This window comes from Sander lucioperca, chromosome 11 (genome assembly GCF_008315115.2).
Source record: "Sander lucioperca isolate FBNREF2018 chromosome 11, SLUC_FBN_1.2, whole genome shotgun sequence".
Lineage (NCBI taxonomy): Eukaryota > Metazoa > Chordata > Actinopteri > Perciformes > Percidae > Sander > Sander lucioperca.
Genome location: NC_050183.1, coordinates 11,905,452 through 11,925,353, shown reverse-complemented (window position 1 = coordinate 11,925,353; position 19,902 = coordinate 11,905,452). Strand labels below are relative to the sequence as shown.

The following is a 19,902-nucleotide window of genomic DNA, read 5'->3' as shown; positions in this document are numbered from 1 at the left end:
TAGGCTACACGGACGTTGTCTGTTGTGTAGCCTACTCTTGCTAGCTTACTGAGATGCAACATGTCCGTCAGGCTCAAGTTGTTCACTTTCTTGTTTGTAAAACTGCAACATATTGAACAGTAAATGGTCACAGTAAAAGACAAGCGTTTTTGGTCGTCATTCGAAGCCATTCCACTACAGGCATAGTTACTCTCCACGGCTGATAAAATGCAATGATATTTACGTGTAGCAAACCTCAATATTAATTCCCGACATGTTTATATCTGTCAGCCGCTGACGTACCGTCACCTGTTGGACATACATGCTGTCCGTATCGTCTCTGGTTCTGACCACGGGAACAGAAACAGGACAGCTCACTTCAACGCAGCGTAATAACTCCTGAAAATAATATCCATCTCGCAAATGTATCTGTCTCTGCAGTCATCTCAACCATCGTATACAGCGACAGGAAATAATACGGCTTTTTTTTTTTCCTGTGAAGAAATGTGTCGCGGTGTTGGTGAATTCTTAAAAAAACCAATGCACCACTAAATGTTGCGTTAAAATGCGTTGTAACTCGCGTTACTGAGACTGTAACGAGTATAATATTACCAAAATTTAATTAGTAATGCGTTATATTACTGCGTTACAGCAAAAAGGAATACATTACTGTAATTGCGTTACTTTTGTAACGCGTTACTCCCAACACTGATCACCATCATCATCAAAACACTAAATCTTTTGGAAGAATGATGTTCATCTATCCAACAGAGCTCCAGAGACTTGGAGAATTTCTGCCAAGGAACATTGAAGACTAATAAAACAACAACTTAATTTGTCACCCTTTTGTAACTGTATTCACAACATGGCACAAACAAACATCTGTTGACAGTATCATGATTCACCTAAAACAAAGAATGATTACAAACGATAATTAATTAAAGAATGAAAAGCTAGAAAGTTGTAATATGATATTATGGTGAATAATCCTGGTGGAACATGTGAGCAGAAAAAAAGGATATCATTGTGCGTGCTGTCAGCTCGGATGACAAATCCCTCATCATCTACTTCCAGGGGTGAATTCTATATGAACAGGAACATGTACACACACACACACACACACACACACACACACACACACACACACACACACACACACACACAAAGCACACACACAAAGCACACACACACACAAAGCACACACACAAAGCAAGAGAGGGGGTCAGAGACCAGCTAGTAGAGCAACACAGAGAGAAATGGCACTTCAGCCACATATCTGACACACAGAAGTGCTTTGTCATACTGTGTAAGTCAGCAATGCAGCCTACATGTACCACTGAGAGGCTTCTATCAGAGTGTGTGAGTGAATAACTATCAACAGCTCAACAAAGCTGTTTGATACAGCTAGTGATAAGAACTATGGCTCTTTGATGGAAGCCAGATCTTATGGCTCCGTTCCTTTCCTAGACCCGGCTCATAATATTTTTTCTTTTCTTTTTAGGGGACGGGGCTTACTAGGTTTACCTGTAAAATAATAGTCACTAGGATAATTAATTGGATAAAGATTTGGATCCAATTCAAACTTAAACATCCCACCTTAAATTTTTCAATTTTTCAATTTTGACTAGGTTTAGCAGCACTAAATGACTCGTATTGCAGGACCTAATCAATGATCTGCATTCCAAACATTACACAAGGTGATGCCATATCCTGTGTCGTCTTTGTCAGTGAATTTACTACTTTGAATTTAGCCTTGATATGAAATGTGTTATGTAAATAAAGTTGCCGTGCCTTGGATGCAATTCATTGAACACTTAATATTAGAAAACGTTTTATTGGCACACTAAAGTCATGTACAACGATAAAAAGAACAGCTCGGTTTCTTTCGTTCGTACCAAAGAGCGGTTGACAGAACGTAACACCAGATACAGCTACAGGTGTGCTTTCAGTTTGATTTGAATTATTTTTTCTAGCCAGGGCGTCTGGATCCATGTTAGCTGCAGTCATATGATCTTGAAAACAAGACATGAGGGAGGCCTGATTTATCCAGCCAACATGGGAGCAGTTATTTTTAGACTGAGTGTGGACATACAGATGGTGTTTTATTAGATCTGATTTCAGTAGGTCAAGTTGACAACTGTAGCCATTAATAATTATCTTCATCAGATCACAGTGAAATAAATCAGAGTTATGAAAACTCACAACAGGTTAGTTAATGTATACTAGTGTGATTAGACTATGAAAGTATAACTGCAGGAGCAGCTTAACCACAGTTAGACTCACAGATAAAAGGCAGCTATAATCAAGGGTTCGCCCGTTAGTGATACACCTATAGCGGATTATCACCTAAACCTACAGCTCCTCTCGGCTTTACAGCTTTTATAGTGAGTTTCAGCTCGTTGAGTAGCTGTCTGTCCCACAACTTCACTGTTTACTCTCAACGCTCTCATCAGCGTCGTTTTTCCGCTGCAAAACACGGACGTATTTTGGGGAAAACACAAAGCACACTTGTATGATCTAAAGACAATATATATTTTTATACATGTCTTAAAGTGAGCTCTGCTAACATTACTAGTACCCATCACACTACAGTCAGACACATAATGCCCTTCAAAGTGTAAATTAGCAGTACCAGTGGCTCTGTGATCTGCCGTTTACTCCCCTCTTCCACATCAATCTGTAAGTGTCCAAAGCCCTTTCACACATAAACACACACTCTCGTATGCACTTATGCACTTCCCCTGACGCTGCCAAAGTATCTCAAAAACCTCTTCTCAGAAGTACTGGAATAAACCTGGGAAACCCCACACCGTCAGTCATGTCATTAACACACTCTCACGATTTCCTGAACGCGCATGCGCACACACGCACACACACACACACACACACACACACACACGGTTTTGGGGCTGTAGTGTTTGGGCGTGATTGATATCAGATACTCACCGGTGTCAATGCTGAGTCTCTGCAAATACAAAAAAAAAAAAAACACATGTGATGTATTTTGTTTTCATTATTCAGTAGTAACTCAATGTCAACTTCAATTTCAGGAGCTTGTAGAGTACAGCATGTTTGCTTCTGTGTGTGTTTGTGCACACACTCACGTAGAGTCTGGCTCTTTGTCCCTCTTGCCGAGGCCGGGGATCCTGAAGGCTTTTGTTCGACTCTTCTTTCCACCTTCTGGTGCCAAAGCTGTCATGTACTCCTCAAAACCAACCAGAGCTGCAGACAACAGGCAGTTTGATAATAAAAATAAACATTCAGAAAACAGACACAAATATACGTATCTACTCGAGTCTGTTGTATTTTGTCACTATGAATTATTCTGCCTCCACAATACCGTTTTGAGTGTGGGTGTTTTCATATCTGTATTGTTATGTAAGCTGCTGAAGTTGCGTGTTTATGCTTTTATTTCACTCCTATTTAAAACAAGCCAAAAACCTCATCCTGGGTTAGCTGAACTGTACCTGGCCTGTCTTTGCCCGTGCCCTTCTGCTCTGCAAATTTCTGGATGAGGTTATCGATGCCGATGTTTTCCACATTCTGCTTGAATTCCTCGTGGACCTGCAGCAGAGCACAAGAATGATTATTTTGCTCCTTTAAAAAAACATGTTATATAAGAAAAGGTGTCATAAAAAATTTATTTATTAATTGTTTTTGTTATCTAAGCTAAGTGTAACACATTTTTACAGTAAAATATTAACTTAATTTTTGCCAGTGTTGTAATTTGAGTCCAACAGGGTAATAACGATGCATCTAGCTTAATGTTTGAGTCTTAAATACCTTTTGAACTCAAGTGTGCTATTGGTGAACATTAGCATGGAACTGTTGTGCTAAACAGGAAGTGTTGAGTTGCACTTAACTTTTGAATACCTTCAGTTGACACTAGAGACCTGGTGGATAGTAATATTTCAAATTTTTAACTTTTAAACTAAAATGCTGCTGATAATTTTAATAATGATTTTTACCACTTAACGTTTAATGTGTCTGCAAGAAATGGGCAGCAATCACTTACTTGTTGTGTACCATCATCAATCATGCAACAGGAGGTGCAAAACTACAATTTGCCAATGTTGTGCCAAGTTATCACACTGGCTTTAACTAAACATTACACCACGGATAGGCTGATGAAAAAAAACTGTTGGTAATGATGGCGCACGATTCAGTAGTGGCACAAGAGTATTTTGACGCTGAGGTCATGAATCCCATACACTTTCCTCTTAATTAGAAAAAAGGTTTAGTAGAAGTATATATAATAAAGAAATTTAAAATGCTGTCTTTTCGAGAAGGACAAATGCTGCTCTGTCATCAGAGCAGGGTTTAATGTCAGCTACAACATACCTGTCCCACTTGAACATGGGTGTCTTCTATGGAGTGGGAGTAACCTTTGATCAGCAGTTTCATCTGCCGCAGGTGGGCCTCCTCAATTTCCTGAAACTTCTACACACACACACACACACACACACACACACACACACACACACACACACACACACACACACACACACACACACACACACACACACACACACACACACACACACACACACACACTATGAAACCTCAAAACTCCACTGTCGGTTACTTGATCTTTCTCTTTGGGTTGACATCTTTCTCTGACCTTTTGTGCTATAAATCATTTCAAATCCAACCACATAGGATCAAAGCTACGCTGACATCTACTTTAAAACACAGCTGTTTCTTTAAGTTGACGAAAAGATACATTTTGAACACAGGTTTTTTACCAAACAGCTAATTTTCCAGTATTAACACATTAATGCCATATGAGGATTTTGTATTCCTTTTTAGGTCTTGTTTATTTCTAATTATAAATATGTTGTTAGGCCTGATGATGTATAGGATATGTTGCTGTCTGTACAGGCTGATTTTGTGTTATTTCAGTTGCTATTGTTTGTTTTTGTTATGCGTTTTGTTCATATTTCTTTGTAGTGGTTGTAAAGGTTTGTTGCTGTTGTGCTTTTGACTCTTATTAAAAAATGGAAAGAAATGCAACTTTCTAAATTCACTCAGGAGGATTTAGAGAAGCATCCAGAATCAAATAAAACAGAAACTTCAAACTCCACATACATGCAATGAAGATAAATGGGTTTTAAATGGGATTCAGGAGCAGCTAAAGAGGCAGTTAGCCAGCAAAAGAGGCGCCAGGTTGCCAGGTCTTTAAACCAGCGATAATTTGAGAGGATTTAGTATTTAAGTTTGATCCTGCTTTAAATTCAGCCAGCTCATTTGTCGCTGTCTGGTTCAGGGGAATTATCTTGATATATTGCCATTGGCTTTTGTTCGAAAAGTAATTACTGAGCAGTTGAGTTTTGCCAATTTCTTTTCTCCAATTAACTGGGCAGAGAGTGCAAACATAAAACATTCTCCACTGACTCTTTGCAACTGCTGTCAGCCTTCAGCAGGGCACTTCATTCCCATCTGCTATCTGCCACGACTCCAGGGGCCAGTTTCACAAAGACATGTCAGACTGGCTTGCAGTTTTAGACAAGTCTTAATTTTGGTCTTAGATTAGTCTGATACAGAACTAAAGACTTTAAATAAGAGTTTGCAGATGTATTGGGCCCGTTATATGACTATGTTTTTTGTATTATTACTCTCTTCACTAAATGACCACAGGTTTTACAGCAAACTCTTACATCTGGATAAGTCTGTCAATGGAAACCTCTTTATTCCTGAAACTCAGTGAAGCTGTTGCTCTAAGAACCAGTATTAGGGGGCTTTCACACCTAACCTGTTTGGTTCAGTTTTTAAAAACGGATGCGTTTGCCTGTTTGGTTCGGTTCTTTTGGGCTGGTGTAAAAGCTGCCAACTGAAATTTGGTGCAACTGGACCAAGACTGCCTGAACAAAGGAGGGTCAGAGACAGTGTGATAGTAAATATGTGATTTTAGAATGAATTCAAACATTAAATTACTGTTAAATCCATGATCGTGAACTGCTAAGTTAAGCGATCTCCCAATCAGTATAAGTAATGTATAGCTTATATTTTTATTTATATTATTTGGTAAACATGGTAACATGCATGCACCGTATATCAGAAAGTGAAAAAGCCTTAAACCAGAGGTGTCATGATTGTGTCCTACTTTGTATTGTGTAAGTAGTTCCCTAAACAAAAAGTGAGTGAAAGGCAGCAACCACACAGTAACTATCCTCACATACAGTAAGACTGTGGTACATAATGACTCTTTTTGTCCCATTCATCTGTTTTTTTGTGAGCTCTTTGTGAATGCCAGAGAAGATGAACATACTCATGAGGTGCTGCATAACTTGCTGTCAGTTACTGGCATTCGATTTCCCTACAAGGTCCATGTTGCCAAAGCAGTCCAAACAATGAGTTACCGGTCGGTTTGTAACTTCATGTTTACAGCTTTTTGTAAAAAGCCAGTATGAACACAGCTGGATCAAAACTAAAGACAATGTGTCTTTTATTTTCCCTTGATCCAGACAAAATGAACCAAATTACAGGTGTTAAAATGCCCTTAAAAATGTATCTTGTGATTTCCTCTAGTTTTATGTTTGATAAAAAGCATCTAAGACTCTTCTTTACTGATCTGTTATTGGTCCATACATTTGTTTTTTCATCTTTTCTTCCTTGATCTTTTGACACATTTTTCGGCCAGGAACCACATACCCCTCATACTAATAACCAATCTTCCCTCTCATAGCTATTCCAAAAGATAATTGGTCACAAGGATTTCAGTCATCATTTCAAATGTAAAACACAGAGACACTTATTGGGGTTTGTTGAAGATTGCCATGGAAACAGCAGCAGTAACCATGGAAGTGTGGAGGCAGTGATTACAAGGTAATAAGCAGGGGGAAAGGGGGGGGCAGGATGTGCATGTCTGGGCGAACGGATGGGTGTTTACGAGTCAGGGGTTGAGGTTTTCATTTTTGGGGAAGGCATGATAGGATAATAAATGAAAGGATAAGATGGAGTTCTTGTGTGGTGGTAGATTACAGAGAGGGTGAGTCAGGGAGATAGAAGAGAGAAACAGAGAAAAAAAGTGGCTCTCGGCCCAGCTGGAGTCAGAGCTGACCTGCGAGGATTCACTCATCTTCTGTTCAAACTCTCCTCCCACGCGGTTGTACTTCTCGATGCACAGCGCAAATGACTCAGCCGCTTTCTTAGACTTCAGCTCCGCCTAGCGAGAAAGAAAAGGAAAAGGAAAATGATGGCCTTTAGCTACATACTCTCATTCACAAACCTAAAATAAAAATTAATAGCTCAGTGAGTGAATGAGAATCATTTCTGCCCCATGATTACAACTACTTCAGTATTCAGCCCAACCCTTTAAAACAAGAACTGCAATTTATTCACAAAGCGGACGTCAAGCAGAGAAGTTAGAAAATGTTGTTCTCCCTAATTGTCAAGACAGGATAAATGTAATTGAATTAACCTCAATATAAACAGACACTCTGGTCCCATGAGTGGAAAACAAGAAACAAGCATATGATGGATTTTAGGGTCACAAGACAGACAATAAAAACATGACATCCCAGGGCTTACTAAAGAATACTGATGCAGGACACTGAATCAGAGGTATGTCAAGTTCCAGTCGACATCCAGCTGTCCACAAGATGTACTGGGAGACACATGGAGTAGCTCTGGACTTCAGCATATATATTTCTGCTTTTTGGTTTATGAGTTTTACAAAGTTGTGAGATTCAGAAACCATGGTCAAAGTATTTGTGTTAAAACCTTTGTCAGTTTTCCTGAGGGTGGGTTGTGATGATCATAAGGAGGGGGTATGTGGGGGGGAATTAATAAAATAGTATATATTATTTATATAAAAAATAATTTCATAATTAGCACACTAGTACTAATATTATGTTGTATAGCAAAGGAATAACACTGATTTATTATTATGAATGAAGACCATAAAGCAAACTGTGTCCAAATTCAAGAATGAACTTTCAGGCTTAATTTAAATCGTAAATTATCATATCACAGTCAGTATTCAAATAGTCTCACATTGCCAGACCTTCATTTACAGCGCTGCGGAGGAGGGTCTGGCTAGTCCATACAGCATTCCGGGATGGGAGAAAAACGTGTGGCAATTCTTTAAACCAATCCCAATCATCATGGGCAGCGCTAAGCGCCGGACGGAGCAACGGCCCCTCTGCAAAATAGCCTCGGGAAGGAACTTTCAAAGGTTGTTTTAGTCGTGCAACAGAAAACTCAGATTAGACAGATAGTCTAGCTAGCTGTCTGTTTTTTAAATTTTTTTATTCTTCTTTCATTGTACCTGGGTAGAGGCAGATATCTTAAAACCTTAACAACTAAAACTATCGACACGGCTAGACACAACAACAGTTAAGTAAGAAGATATGTCTTTTTCCCAATTTGTGTGAACCAGCCCTTTCAAGTTCTTTGAAAGGGCACTTGATTAGCTTCTGTTCTGTTTAAAATCTGAATTTTTTTTTGGAAAATAGAGAAAGTGGTGGCTAACTTTCTCCAGTTCTTTCTGTGGAGCTCCCTCCTTCCTGAGCCGGTCCAGCTCCAAGCACTTGGCGTGGTAACCCTCCTTTAACTTCTGTAGGTGGCCGCTCTGAACCTGCAGCGCCTGCACCGCCTCCACTGTCCCCACCATCTCCTCCTTTGTCTGGGTGACACACCCACACACCCACACACACACACACACACACACACACACACACACACACACACACACACACACAAAAAGACAACACATGGACACCCCTGGTGAGATAAATTAGATCAGGATGACAGAGGCTCGATGAAAGGCAAGCAATGATAGTGGTAAAGCATCCTCATCCCATGTACGTACCTTGCGGTGAACTTTGGCCTGCTCATCGCCGTACTTGTTGATGTCCCGGATGAGATCGTTCATCTTTTTCATCAGCTCGAGGTGGCAGAGGGCCAGTTTGTCTGAAGACACCCTGAAAACATCCCACATGGGAGCAAAAGTCCTGGGAAATACATACATAAGCATCAAGCACACACATGAGACTGCTTGGTTCAAACTCTGTCTTCATTTAAAATTTAATCTAATACTAAATGTCATACTGTGGCCATGTTGTAAAATTACTTTTCCAAGACTTTGTTAAACAACAGCTTTGGCAAACCAAAATACAGTATTCCAGTTCAGTCAGTTAGGGGTGGGGGGCATAGTTAGTTAAACCACTGGAGGTCAGCAAAAGCTAAATTTTCTGCCGCCTTTAAGCTGTCCTTTAATATATTTAAAAGCCCTGAGAAGTAAGACTAAATAAGCAACATTGAAATTTAAATGAGCAAAAAATATCCTTAGGTATGTTTTTTGAAGAGATTAACATTCAAAAACTCTGCTTCATCAGGAGTGTGTTTCTCAAGTGTGATAACCAAAAACTTTCTAACTCTGGCAGAAATGTGTGTGTTCATGCAGGACTCTCATCAGTCATAGTAGGAAGCAGTTTAAGAAAATATGTTTTCAGTGCCTTTAATGGCTAGATGTGCTCTTTGACAGAAATCAATTAGCACTATTTGTTGTTTCTTCCAGCGATTCATTAAAACCATATCATATACAATATCATTAATACATTTACAATTTTAAAGTCATATAAAAGACAACATATGTATTAAACCATACAGGCTAAATAGCGGAGGGGGCATTATTTTAATCATAAATATGAACATTTGGTGATGCAGATGGTACTCATTCATATCTCATATGCAGCCATATGACCATTAAATCTATAATTACAGTAACAAACACCTTCCAACAGTATAAATTCCGGGTTGAGGAGGGACTGTTGGGTGAAGTTGCTTTGCTGTTCTGTGTTTACATGGCGTTACTCACCCCAGTGGACTTCCGTTGCTGGCCATCTTGGCCAGTTTGCTCATTGATTTGGAGTAAGTCTCCTCAATAGCAGCACTGTAAAAACAAACACACACACACATTATCATAAGCAAAACAACCAATAGAATAACTTTAATTTAAAAACCTTAAAAACATTGATATACAAATGTTAAACCTGTTAATGCATATATTTTGTGTGTGCGTGCGTGCGTGCGTGTGTGCGTGCGTGCGTGTGTGTGTGTGTGTGTGTGCGTGCGTGCGTGCATGCAGCAGGTCAGGAGATGCATGTCTCTTTCTTTTTGTTTCTCTACTAAAGTCTGAATTGCCAGTAACAAGACAGGAAGAGTGATGTTGTGTGCATTCTTTAAAATGTAAATTATTCTAAATAACTTCTGGACTGGTTAATGTAATGTACTCCAATAGCACTTCCTCACAAGACTATTGCCTCTGCTTATGGCCTCATATATTTTGTTCTCTATCTAGAGCTTACTTTGGCCCAAACTCTGGGCATCCACCATCAGAGTCGGCCAGATAAAGATGAATAAGTGTTGGGTAAATGTTGCAATAAGCCACGGTTAGATGATTAATGGACTTGTTTTGTGAGGCTGGGCATAAAACTTTAATAACCATCTGTAGACCCTGAAGGAAGCGGAAACAAGGAAGGAGCATTGATCCAAATATCCTGAGGGTGAACAGAACAACTTGCTACTGAAAGTCATAAACAAACAGACAATCGGTCTTGAGCAGCAACCCTGACATTGTGTTGGAACTCAAACTGGATCACAAGAAGGGCTAATGAATATTTTAATTTTTAATTTTTTTGTTTTGTTTCACAGTTTGTTCTTCCTTTTTCAATAACAGTTATTTATTTAGTTTAATCAATTAAACCCAAAGTGATGTCTTTAAATTCTTTGTCTACAAAATGAACACATGCACACTGACTCCAAACTACCAATATATTCAAAGTGGCTACAACTGATATTATCACTCCAATTTGAAGCTCTTCTCGGTTTCACAGAGCAGCTTTATAGTTTCAAGCTTTATAGTATATCAGGCTTCAGCTTATTGTTTAGCTATGGGGCCCACAATTTTACTGTTTTGATTCTCAGTCACTGCTCTAATAGTGTTGTTTTTGGCTGCAGTTTTCAATAAGAAAAAGCTCCAACTGCACACTTCCTGCCCAGCACCAAACAACAGACAGACACAGTACCTAGCTGGTGGACAGAGTGGAGCATTATAGCAGCTAAAGAACCAGATATTTCCCTCAGAAGTTGGTAGAGACCAAAACAGAGCTAAAAGATATTCACCATTAGGGATCGACCAATTATCGGCCTGGCCGCTGATCGGGCCGATATTTGGCAATTTGCAGATTATCTGTTTTATTTGACCGATAAAGTTAATGAATTAAAAAGTGCGCTACTTTGGTTCTGCTACAGATCTATAAGCAGTCTGCAACACTTGCAAACAAACTGTAATAATTGCATTTAAACAAACTTTTGTGTTGGAGTTTGTAACCTTCCAAAATGTTAATTTTGACTAAAAGATTTTAATTTTTACTGTAAATGCATATCAGTTCCAAATATCGGTTATCTGTTTTATTAACGACCAATAATCGGTATCGGTATCATCCCTGAAAAAACAGTATCGGTCGACCCCTATTCACCATATCAACTCCAAAGGTGATGATATGTCAATGCTGTGTTCACAACTTGTTTCTGCTGGCCCCAAGAAGCCAAAAAACATCAGCAAAAGCAGGGTTAAATGGACAATTAAATAGAAGTTCAGATCCCAAACAGATGATTTTGACCTGGGATCAAACCTCTTCTATCTAAATAGATTTGTAGTTTGGATTCAGTGTTGAGCCCCTGCCCTTTTTATTGATTCTGTTTTCTAATATATTTACTAAGTACCCTCTCTATATCCAAAGGTTTTCTAATTACAAGCTGCAAATTCTCACATTATAGATGCTGGAACCAGCAAACAATTGGGACTTTAACAAGATAAATGTCATTCAATGATTAATATATTATCAAAAATGGTCTTTGAGTACCATTAATGATTTAGGTCTGCAACTGACAATTAGATTCTTTATCAATTATTTTCACCATTAATTGATTAATCGTTTAGTCTATTAAATGTCTGTCAATCAAAATAATATTTACTAAAGCCCAAGGGGACATCTTTAAATGTCTTGTTTCGACCAACTAACAGTCCAAAAGCCAAAGATATTAAGTTTACTATCATGAAAGACAAAAAAAGCTGGAACTAGGGAATGTTAAATCCATTTTTGCTTGAAAACTTACTTTCCGATTAATTTTCTGTTGGGACACTAATTGATTAACTAATTGTTTCAACCCTAAACTCATTGTAGTCAAAGCCGGATGTATATTGTGTCCCTACTATCAATGGTGCCCAACTAGAAAGAAGTAGCAATATATTAAACTGAGTACCAGGGTGACTGTAGTGAATATAACATGCAGTAACTGAGAAATCCTTGAGAAAGTGGTTGTAGTTGTTGCTGTACTTTAACTTTTATATGGTGCCTTATATCAAAACGTCCTTTAAGGCAAGTGGCCGCAGAGAAAGATGGAGGAAATATATCAAAACAATTTCCTTTCCTCCGTCCTGTGGGATCACACGCTTGTTTTTACCCATCCCTATTTCATTTCCTGACTGTTGATTTGTTGTCTGCTGCTGTCCGAGCAGATAAGTGAATTTCCCTCTGCAAGGAATGTGCACAGGCGCTCTGAATCAATGTCAGGATTATATCACTGGTCTGACAGAGCGCTCTGTGTGTGTTAACTTCCAGCTGTGAGAGCACAAACTCCTGTGGGAACCTCATTACTACCCTCAATTTACTCACTGATAAGTTCCCAATTAGAGGACAGAGTATTTAATATATATACCCACTTTGAGAGGACAGTTTTAATTAGGTAATTGACTGCCCCCCTTAGGTACTACCGGTGAGCTTGTCAAGCTTTCAGTTCTCGCACATTTTACAATAAATTCTCAGTAATTTATGAGACAATGGGTCTAGATGGGCAGAAACAGCAACGGATGCTAGCAGATTTGTTCAGCTGCAGCCAGCTAGCTAATTGAGCTAATGCTAGCCTAATGAGTTAGTTTAAAACACTGTCTCTGGTTGACTTTTTAATGTTTCCAGCTGACTCTTTTATAAAAAGCCGGGTCTTAAATTTGCACCTGAAGGCTACACACATGATATTGTGCTAAAAGACTCAGGCTAAAGCTAACAACACCCATGCAAAAGTCAACATCATCATCAGTTTGACCCATTAAATAAGCATGAAAATAAAGAAGAATTGTTCTTGTGTTGCAGAGTAGAGCTAGTTAATTTTAAGTATTATAAGGAAAAAGATGCAAACGTAGATAACATATAAACCTCTGATTCTGAGGGATAATCCACCTTTTTAGGCTTGTATGTGTGTGAGTGTTTGAGAGATCGTGCACTTCAAAAGTAGCACAGTGGTGAGGACAGGGGTCAGAGCGGAGAGGGACGACTGAAGCAGTTTTAACAAAGAAAGACTTGTTAAAGTGTTTTCTGACAGGACTTTGAAAAACACCTTGTTAGATACAGCGAGAGATGAAATCTAAAACAGTTCATTTATCATCTCTGAGCATTTCACCTTGGCACAGTCTCATCTTTCCTTCAAAATGTACAGACTCAAGAATGTAGAATTTCTCCACCCGAGTCCCATCACTAGCGGCATCTCCCACACAGATATTCACAAATACACACAAAACTTACCTCTCACGGACAAACTCGGCTAGCTCCTTGGTTGCCAGCTGGCCATGCTTCATGTTGTGGTAGAGCACGTCAAAGCCGGCATTTTTCTCCCCCTGCCAAGGTAGAAGTTAAACACACACACACACACACACACACACACACACACACACACACACACACACACACACACACACACACACACAGTCTGTTAGCACCCAAATGAGGAACATCAAACCAATCTTAGAAAGTTAAAGACAGTGATGTCATTTGGTGATTTAGTACAGCAATATTACATTTGTTTTGACTTTAAGCCTTATTATATTTCGCCACTGACACTCCTCTAAAAGTCAGTCAGACTAATTAGTGGCTCCCAGGAAACATTTCACTATCAGTCACAAACAGAACATTCAACACATTCAACACTTACGTCACTGTAAACATTCATATGAAACCAGCTTAGAATTCTATTTAGAGTTGGAAATAATTTAATAAAATGCAAGAAACAGATGGGTATCATTAAAGTTTTATCAAAACTGACATCAAAACTAGACCTTATAGTTGTGTGTAGAGACCCAATTGGTTTATTATAAACATTGTGGGAGCTACAGTATACTGTACATGTAATTAAAGTTTTCATTCACTACAGGTGAATAGGATAACATTTTGAACTAATAGATGCCACCATGAACCCCAAGTTTATTACTTAGATTAAGACAATTATTTTTTTAATTACAAGTTCACTGAAAATGTATTTTTAAATATGCAAATGAGACATTTTCTAATTATGAACAAACCCCTCTGTAAAAACTGTCAGACTATAGACACTATAATATAGATTTATTGATACTGTATCAATAAACTGGAAAGTTTGGTGTATGTAAGTGCTACTGAAGTGAAGATTTCTGGCTCAGAGTAGTTTGAGAAAAAAAAAAAAAAATCAAGAAAATGGCCTTTAAAGATATGTATTGTCAAATTCTATATAGTTTTATTGGAAACCACTATTTACAGACACAATATCTGATCAAATCCTTAGCATCCTATACCTTGTATCATATATATCAATATAAGTATAAAGTGTAGTAACATTAACACAGAAATGTGTATTTTAGTTGTTTTCTTTCCAATAGAAAGAAAATATTATGGAAGCAAAATAGCCCCAAATGTCGAAATCGACCAGTACAAGAAAGAAGAATTTTTTTCCTGCAGTGTCTTTCTCAGCTGATCATAATTGAAAATATAGGCCTGTTTCACAGTTTTAAACAAAGTTTTAATAAATAAAAAAGCTGTATAATAATACTTTAACTTTATAGGTAACTTGGCACAGTCTGTGCTACATTTTTCGTCATCACACACTGTCACACCACACAACAATATACAGATTTTGAGCTAAAGTAGGTCATCAGTACACAGTCCATCATCACCCCCTTACAAACACTAACCAAGTACAGTTTTAGTTTCTGTTTTGTTTTTATGCACTTAATAAAGAGAGAAATGTACGTCTAAATAAGCAACAATCAAAGTTAAAATGAGGAAAAATCCTCATTTGCTATCATTAATCAAGAGCAAGAGCATCTTGTGCTTGTGTATTTGTGTCTCCTTTTACATCCTGGTAGGCTGAGAATGGGTGCACCAATACATAAATAGACGCCACTGATTTACTGAAACATTACACACATTGAGTTTTGTTTCCATTTTTGCAAATAAATTTGACCATTTCATTTTTCCGTCTACAACCGCGTGTATTCCTCTTTCTTCGTCAAGTGTCAGGTTGTGACAGAAGATTATAGACAATAAATAAGCAGAAATCTCTTATGTGAAAAAAAACCTACATTGTTTGGCAAAAAATAGTGCATCTACTGTATGTATGTATGATATCATAAGGAACTGATGAGGAACTGAGGAACAGTAAAACAGTAGCGTTTGCTCATCAACAACAGTACCAGTTTTGTTTAGATACTGACACAGATTATTTGTGTGCTGATAGGTACCTACCCCTTTTGTAGAAAGAACACACTCATTCTGGTGATTTAAAAGGCTTTTTCTTCCTTTTTTTTCTTTTTATTCTTTTTTATTTAAAAGGCTTTTTAATGTCGTATTTATCCAGTGTCAACATGCTCGCCTGGTAACCTTGGGTATCTGATGCACAACATTAACTGGCTCTCTTAATGTAAAAATATCTATCTAAATGTTGGTTTGATAAATATCACTAAACCAAAGGACCATTTATGTTCTGCTATTATAATATTTGGCGCATTTGCCATTTTGTTAGATTTGGTTTAAACAATGGCTTTGATGAAACCCAACAGAACATGGTTTCTGCTGATATTTTACTGTAAGATTCAACTACTGCACTCCATTGGAAATGACCTCGCTGTTAAAGGCCAACAGGACTCAGTAAAATGTGAGAAAACCACAGTGCTGCGTTGTTGTTCATAGAAAAGTTGCCAACCCTGCAATTTCTGTTTAGCTTTAACACAGACTACAGCTGTCGTAATCACACAAACCTACACATCTGTTAACTTAAGTCTTCATAATCCGAAAAAGAGCCTGACCGATGCAGCACTTTTACAAATAGACCAGTTTGCTTCTTGAGCCTTGCCGCATTTTTCAGGCAACAGACGGCCGGGCCGTCTGTGCAGACAGAGACACAGACAGCTGCTTCTCAGGACCTAAAAATACCATGTTGAAGGGGGAACAGACCATTTCCCAGGTACCAGGGGAATGGCTGGAATGCCAAGGAAGAGCCACCCTAAACCACACACACAGACTACCTGCACAGTTAGCATGCAAAGCAGAGACACAGTCACTGGACTGTAAACTCCCAGTGGTCAGGAAGAGAAACGGTTGTTTTGGGAGGCGTCTCAGACAGGTTGATGACAAGATCTGACAGAAAACACAACACCAAGCAAGCTCAGCCTTTGAAGCAAAATTGCTGACAATGACGGTCAGATTTAGGACTTAGCTTTATCCCATAATGTATAAGAAAATAGACAGCATATTCCACAGAGAAAAGGCAACATTCCAACAATATTTTTGCCCCTGTAAAGATCCGGTGGGGTAGAAACCTTGCCTTCATTTAGTCCAATAAAGTTTACAATCCTGTGTGCAGATTAGCTCTGAAAACAAAAAGACAGCTTCTCAATTGTGAGGATTTTCTTCATGTCTTTTTCTTATGTGATAGTTAACTGAATATCTTTCAGTTTGGGGTTGTTTGTCAGACAAACTGAAAATGTCACATTGGGCAGAATATTTGCATCTTCTGAGACTGATCTGGTCTGCTGTCTTAAAAAGGTCAGTTATCAAAATACATGGTACATTTTACTGAAAGGTGTTTTATTTGGACAATGTTTCTGGGAAGACATGTTGGAGTTGAGTTTATCAAATGTCATTTTCAATGTTGTAAGCATCACAAGTTCAGTTCTAATCATCACAATTGTATCAGGGTGGTGCTAGACATCTTATTTGTTGAGGGAGGCAAGTTACATCATTCTGAAACAGAACCATGTTTTCTATCTAATTCATGTTCAATCTCCCCTTCTTAACAAAAGGATAGGGTTTTGTGTTATTACACAATAGTTGAATGCTTTGACATGAGGTTATACAACGGGCGTGCTGCAGGCAGTATTGTGTTGTTCATTGGCAGGGGCAGTTGGAAGACATCTTTTGTTTAAACTCTACCCTCACCACTGAAAGGTGAGCTGCCAGTCTAAACCACACACACACGCACACACACACGCAAGCAAGCAAGCACGCATGCATGCACGCACGCCTCTCCCCAGCTAGACACAGCACCTGTCCACCGCTGTTAGCAGGCTAGTCTGTCGGATGTATGCAAATAGAGCTTGCCACAGATCAAAGATTAAAATTAGTGCTCAAATGGTTTTGCAAACAGTATTTGATAAGGATAAGTCAGTAAGAAGTCTTGTTAAATATTTGAAAAAACAAATATAAGCAGTCTGTGCTCTGAGCAATATTCTGTAACTTTATTGCAGTAGAATTTTAGCTGTTTACCATATGTTTACTTTTGCAAATGCTCTTAATATTTACTAATGACCTTGTCATGAAAACTGCTCACAAAGACTACATAAAGTAGTTTCTAATTGTTGACATCCAACCACCATTTAATGTCACTGTCAAGTTTCCAGTTTTGACACCCCTAAAGCTGCCAGAATACTTCATCAGAAGTGTTTGTCAGATGGTCAAATAGCTTTGTTCAGAACACCCTCCCCCCACACCTTTCCATCGTTGGATTGGGAGGGGTCCAACATTCACACCCACTTCACGCCGTCTCTTTTTTTCTTTCGCTACACAACTATTTCTGCCACTCTTCCTGGTAACAACCAAGTGCAACACTGAGGATCTTCCAGGAGAGACATGCGCATGTGAACATGTGCAATGTTCTTCCCATATTTAAACAATATCGTGTTCCCCCCTCACAACAATGGCCGTCTATTTACCTGCAGTCGTCAGTCAGTGTGGCCATTATAAATATACAAATACAAACAAATATAAACACTTTTGATTTCTGACATAGTCAACACATTGCACAAACCACTTCTTGTCTAGTATAACTCTGACATAAAAAGCAGCATATTTTAGGAAGAAACACATTGTTGAGGTATAGGAATACCCACAACTCATTATTAATGGTAATTTAATGGCAAACATTTCAAGCAATTATCTCTTCAGGAAAGGACTGATGAATCCAATACTGGGAAGTATACAAGAGAACTACAATGTTCGCTCAGTTAATTGTGTGGTCCATGGCAATTGTTGATAGTGCTACTGCTGCTGTTACATGACTTGCATCATTAATTTGTTCCCTAAAATAAATGCAACTTTCACTTACTGATTATGATATGATTTTAAAACGTTGAATGATTGCGTGCGTTTGTTTTGAGCCAATCCCACATACACCGTCCTGCTGCTGTAAATACTCACTAGAGAACCAAATGTTTCTGTTCAGTCTGCAGCAGAAAATAGTACCCAACAAATGCACTTTTTACTCCAGTTTTAGTAATGTTTGCTAAAAAAAAAAAAATAAAAAACCTACAGTGGCCAGCTGTTTTATAACATAACTGAGCCTTTAAAAAAAATTAAATGATATATTTTGTCCTGGTTTTAAAGATTTTTGTGTTCATTCGTAATAAATGGGCTTGGGGCTGAGTGCCACAGACAAAAGGGTACGAAAGTCAAAGTATTGAGAGATGGACAAACCCACTGTTGGTTTTGGTGCCTTCGTGCTGGGATTTTTTAAACAAAAACCTAACACTATAGAATCTCACCAGCCTTACCTTTTAACAACAATGAATATGCTGTTTACAGATTTATGAATAACTCACTTTAAAAGAATATATGGACTGCCGCAGGTCAAAGACTTGAGGGAGACAGAACAGTCCAATCAGCTTTTATAATATGACTCATTGTACGGGAACACATGTCTTAGACTGGAAGGTGCAATAAAACTGAAATGAGTGTGACCACACTGACAAGTCCCTCTTCTCTGATACAGAAGTTGGTACTTGTGGACATTGAGTCATGCTAACAATCTGATAGCACATAACGAGAGCAGCAAACCCACTGACAGTCTTCTTCAAGTGTCTTCAAGTGCCGTAATGTATTCCTTAAGCCTTCAGTGAATAAAAATCCTTCATGTCTGATATATGCAAACCCCCTCTTCTCTCCCCTCTTGGTGATCTCTTTTTCATCAATTAAGTTGACCGTTTTGGTCACGCACGATGGAGTCCATTACCATGACAATGAGGGGAATGATGGGAGAGGAGAAGAGAGGAATGGGAAGGGGGGGTGGGGGGTGGGGGTGTACGGGGAGGTGTAAAATCTGTACAGGGACAACTTTCTCATGAAGACTTCTGAAGACCACTGAAAGCTGTGGGGGATCTGTTGAAATTTGTTCAGGGGGATGGTAAGCAGCAGGGAAATTATCATTTTATCTCAGCAAATCAAACGCCAACATTGCTCTGTTAGGAAGTTAGGATCCTTGGTTTTTCCTGCCTTCCTCAAACTGTTTATTATTATGGTTGTCAGGGCCACTGAACTGTATGATCTTTAAAAACAGGTGTGCTGATCTTCACCCTCAAATCACAAAGCAAAACAAATTTCGACACATAACATTTTCAGTATATTTGACGTCCAAGCATTCCCACTCCAAAACACTTAAAAATGCTTATTCAAGCCCTGGCAAAAGGTCTTTAGGAAAAAACATATTAACATGGGTCAACAACTAGGTTCAGCCCAGGGTCAGTTCTTTCAGGCATGTTCATTGCTGGAGACACTGCAGGCTTACATGTGTTGTGGAGACACATATTTATTCTACACTATTTTAGCTGTTTTTGTATCT

General features: G+C 38.6%; 1 protein-coding gene across 6 annotated transcripts in view; it reads right to left on the bottom strand.

Annotated features, from left to right (window-relative positions):
• The window catches only part of fcho1 (FCH and mu domain containing endocytic adaptor 1), a 66,742-nt gene that overhangs the window by 23,241 nt on the left and 23,599 nt on the right, over positions 1 to 19,902 (bottom strand). For 5 of the 6 annotated variants that reach the window (XM_036007647.1, XM_036007643.1, XM_036007644.1 and 2 more), the window contains 11 exons: positions 13,566 to 13,657; positions 9,800 to 9,874; positions 8,792 to 8,933; positions 8,453 to 8,605; positions 7,040 to 7,144; positions 4,321 to 4,419; positions 3,447 to 3,543; positions 3,084 to 3,201; positions 2,932 to 2,944; positions 2,612 to 2,623; positions 1,002 to 1,062 (listed from right to left, as the gene is read on the bottom strand). In XM_036007647.1, coding sequence (XP_035863540.1) covers positions 1,002 to 1,062; positions 2,612 to 2,623; positions 2,932 to 2,944; positions 3,084 to 3,201; positions 3,447 to 3,543; positions 4,321 to 4,419; positions 7,040 to 7,144; positions 8,453 to 8,605; positions 8,792 to 8,933; positions 9,800 to 9,874; positions 13,566 to 13,657 — 967 coding nt within the window. Of the gene's footprint in view, positions 1 to 1,001; positions 1,063 to 2,611; positions 2,624 to 2,925; positions 2,945 to 3,083; positions 3,202 to 3,446; positions 3,544 to 4,320; positions 4,420 to 7,039; positions 7,145 to 8,452; positions 8,606 to 8,791; positions 8,934 to 9,799; positions 9,875 to 13,565; positions 13,658 to 19,902 lie in introns of all 6 variants that reach the window. The other variant, XM_031313877.2, reaches the window with a different exon arrangement.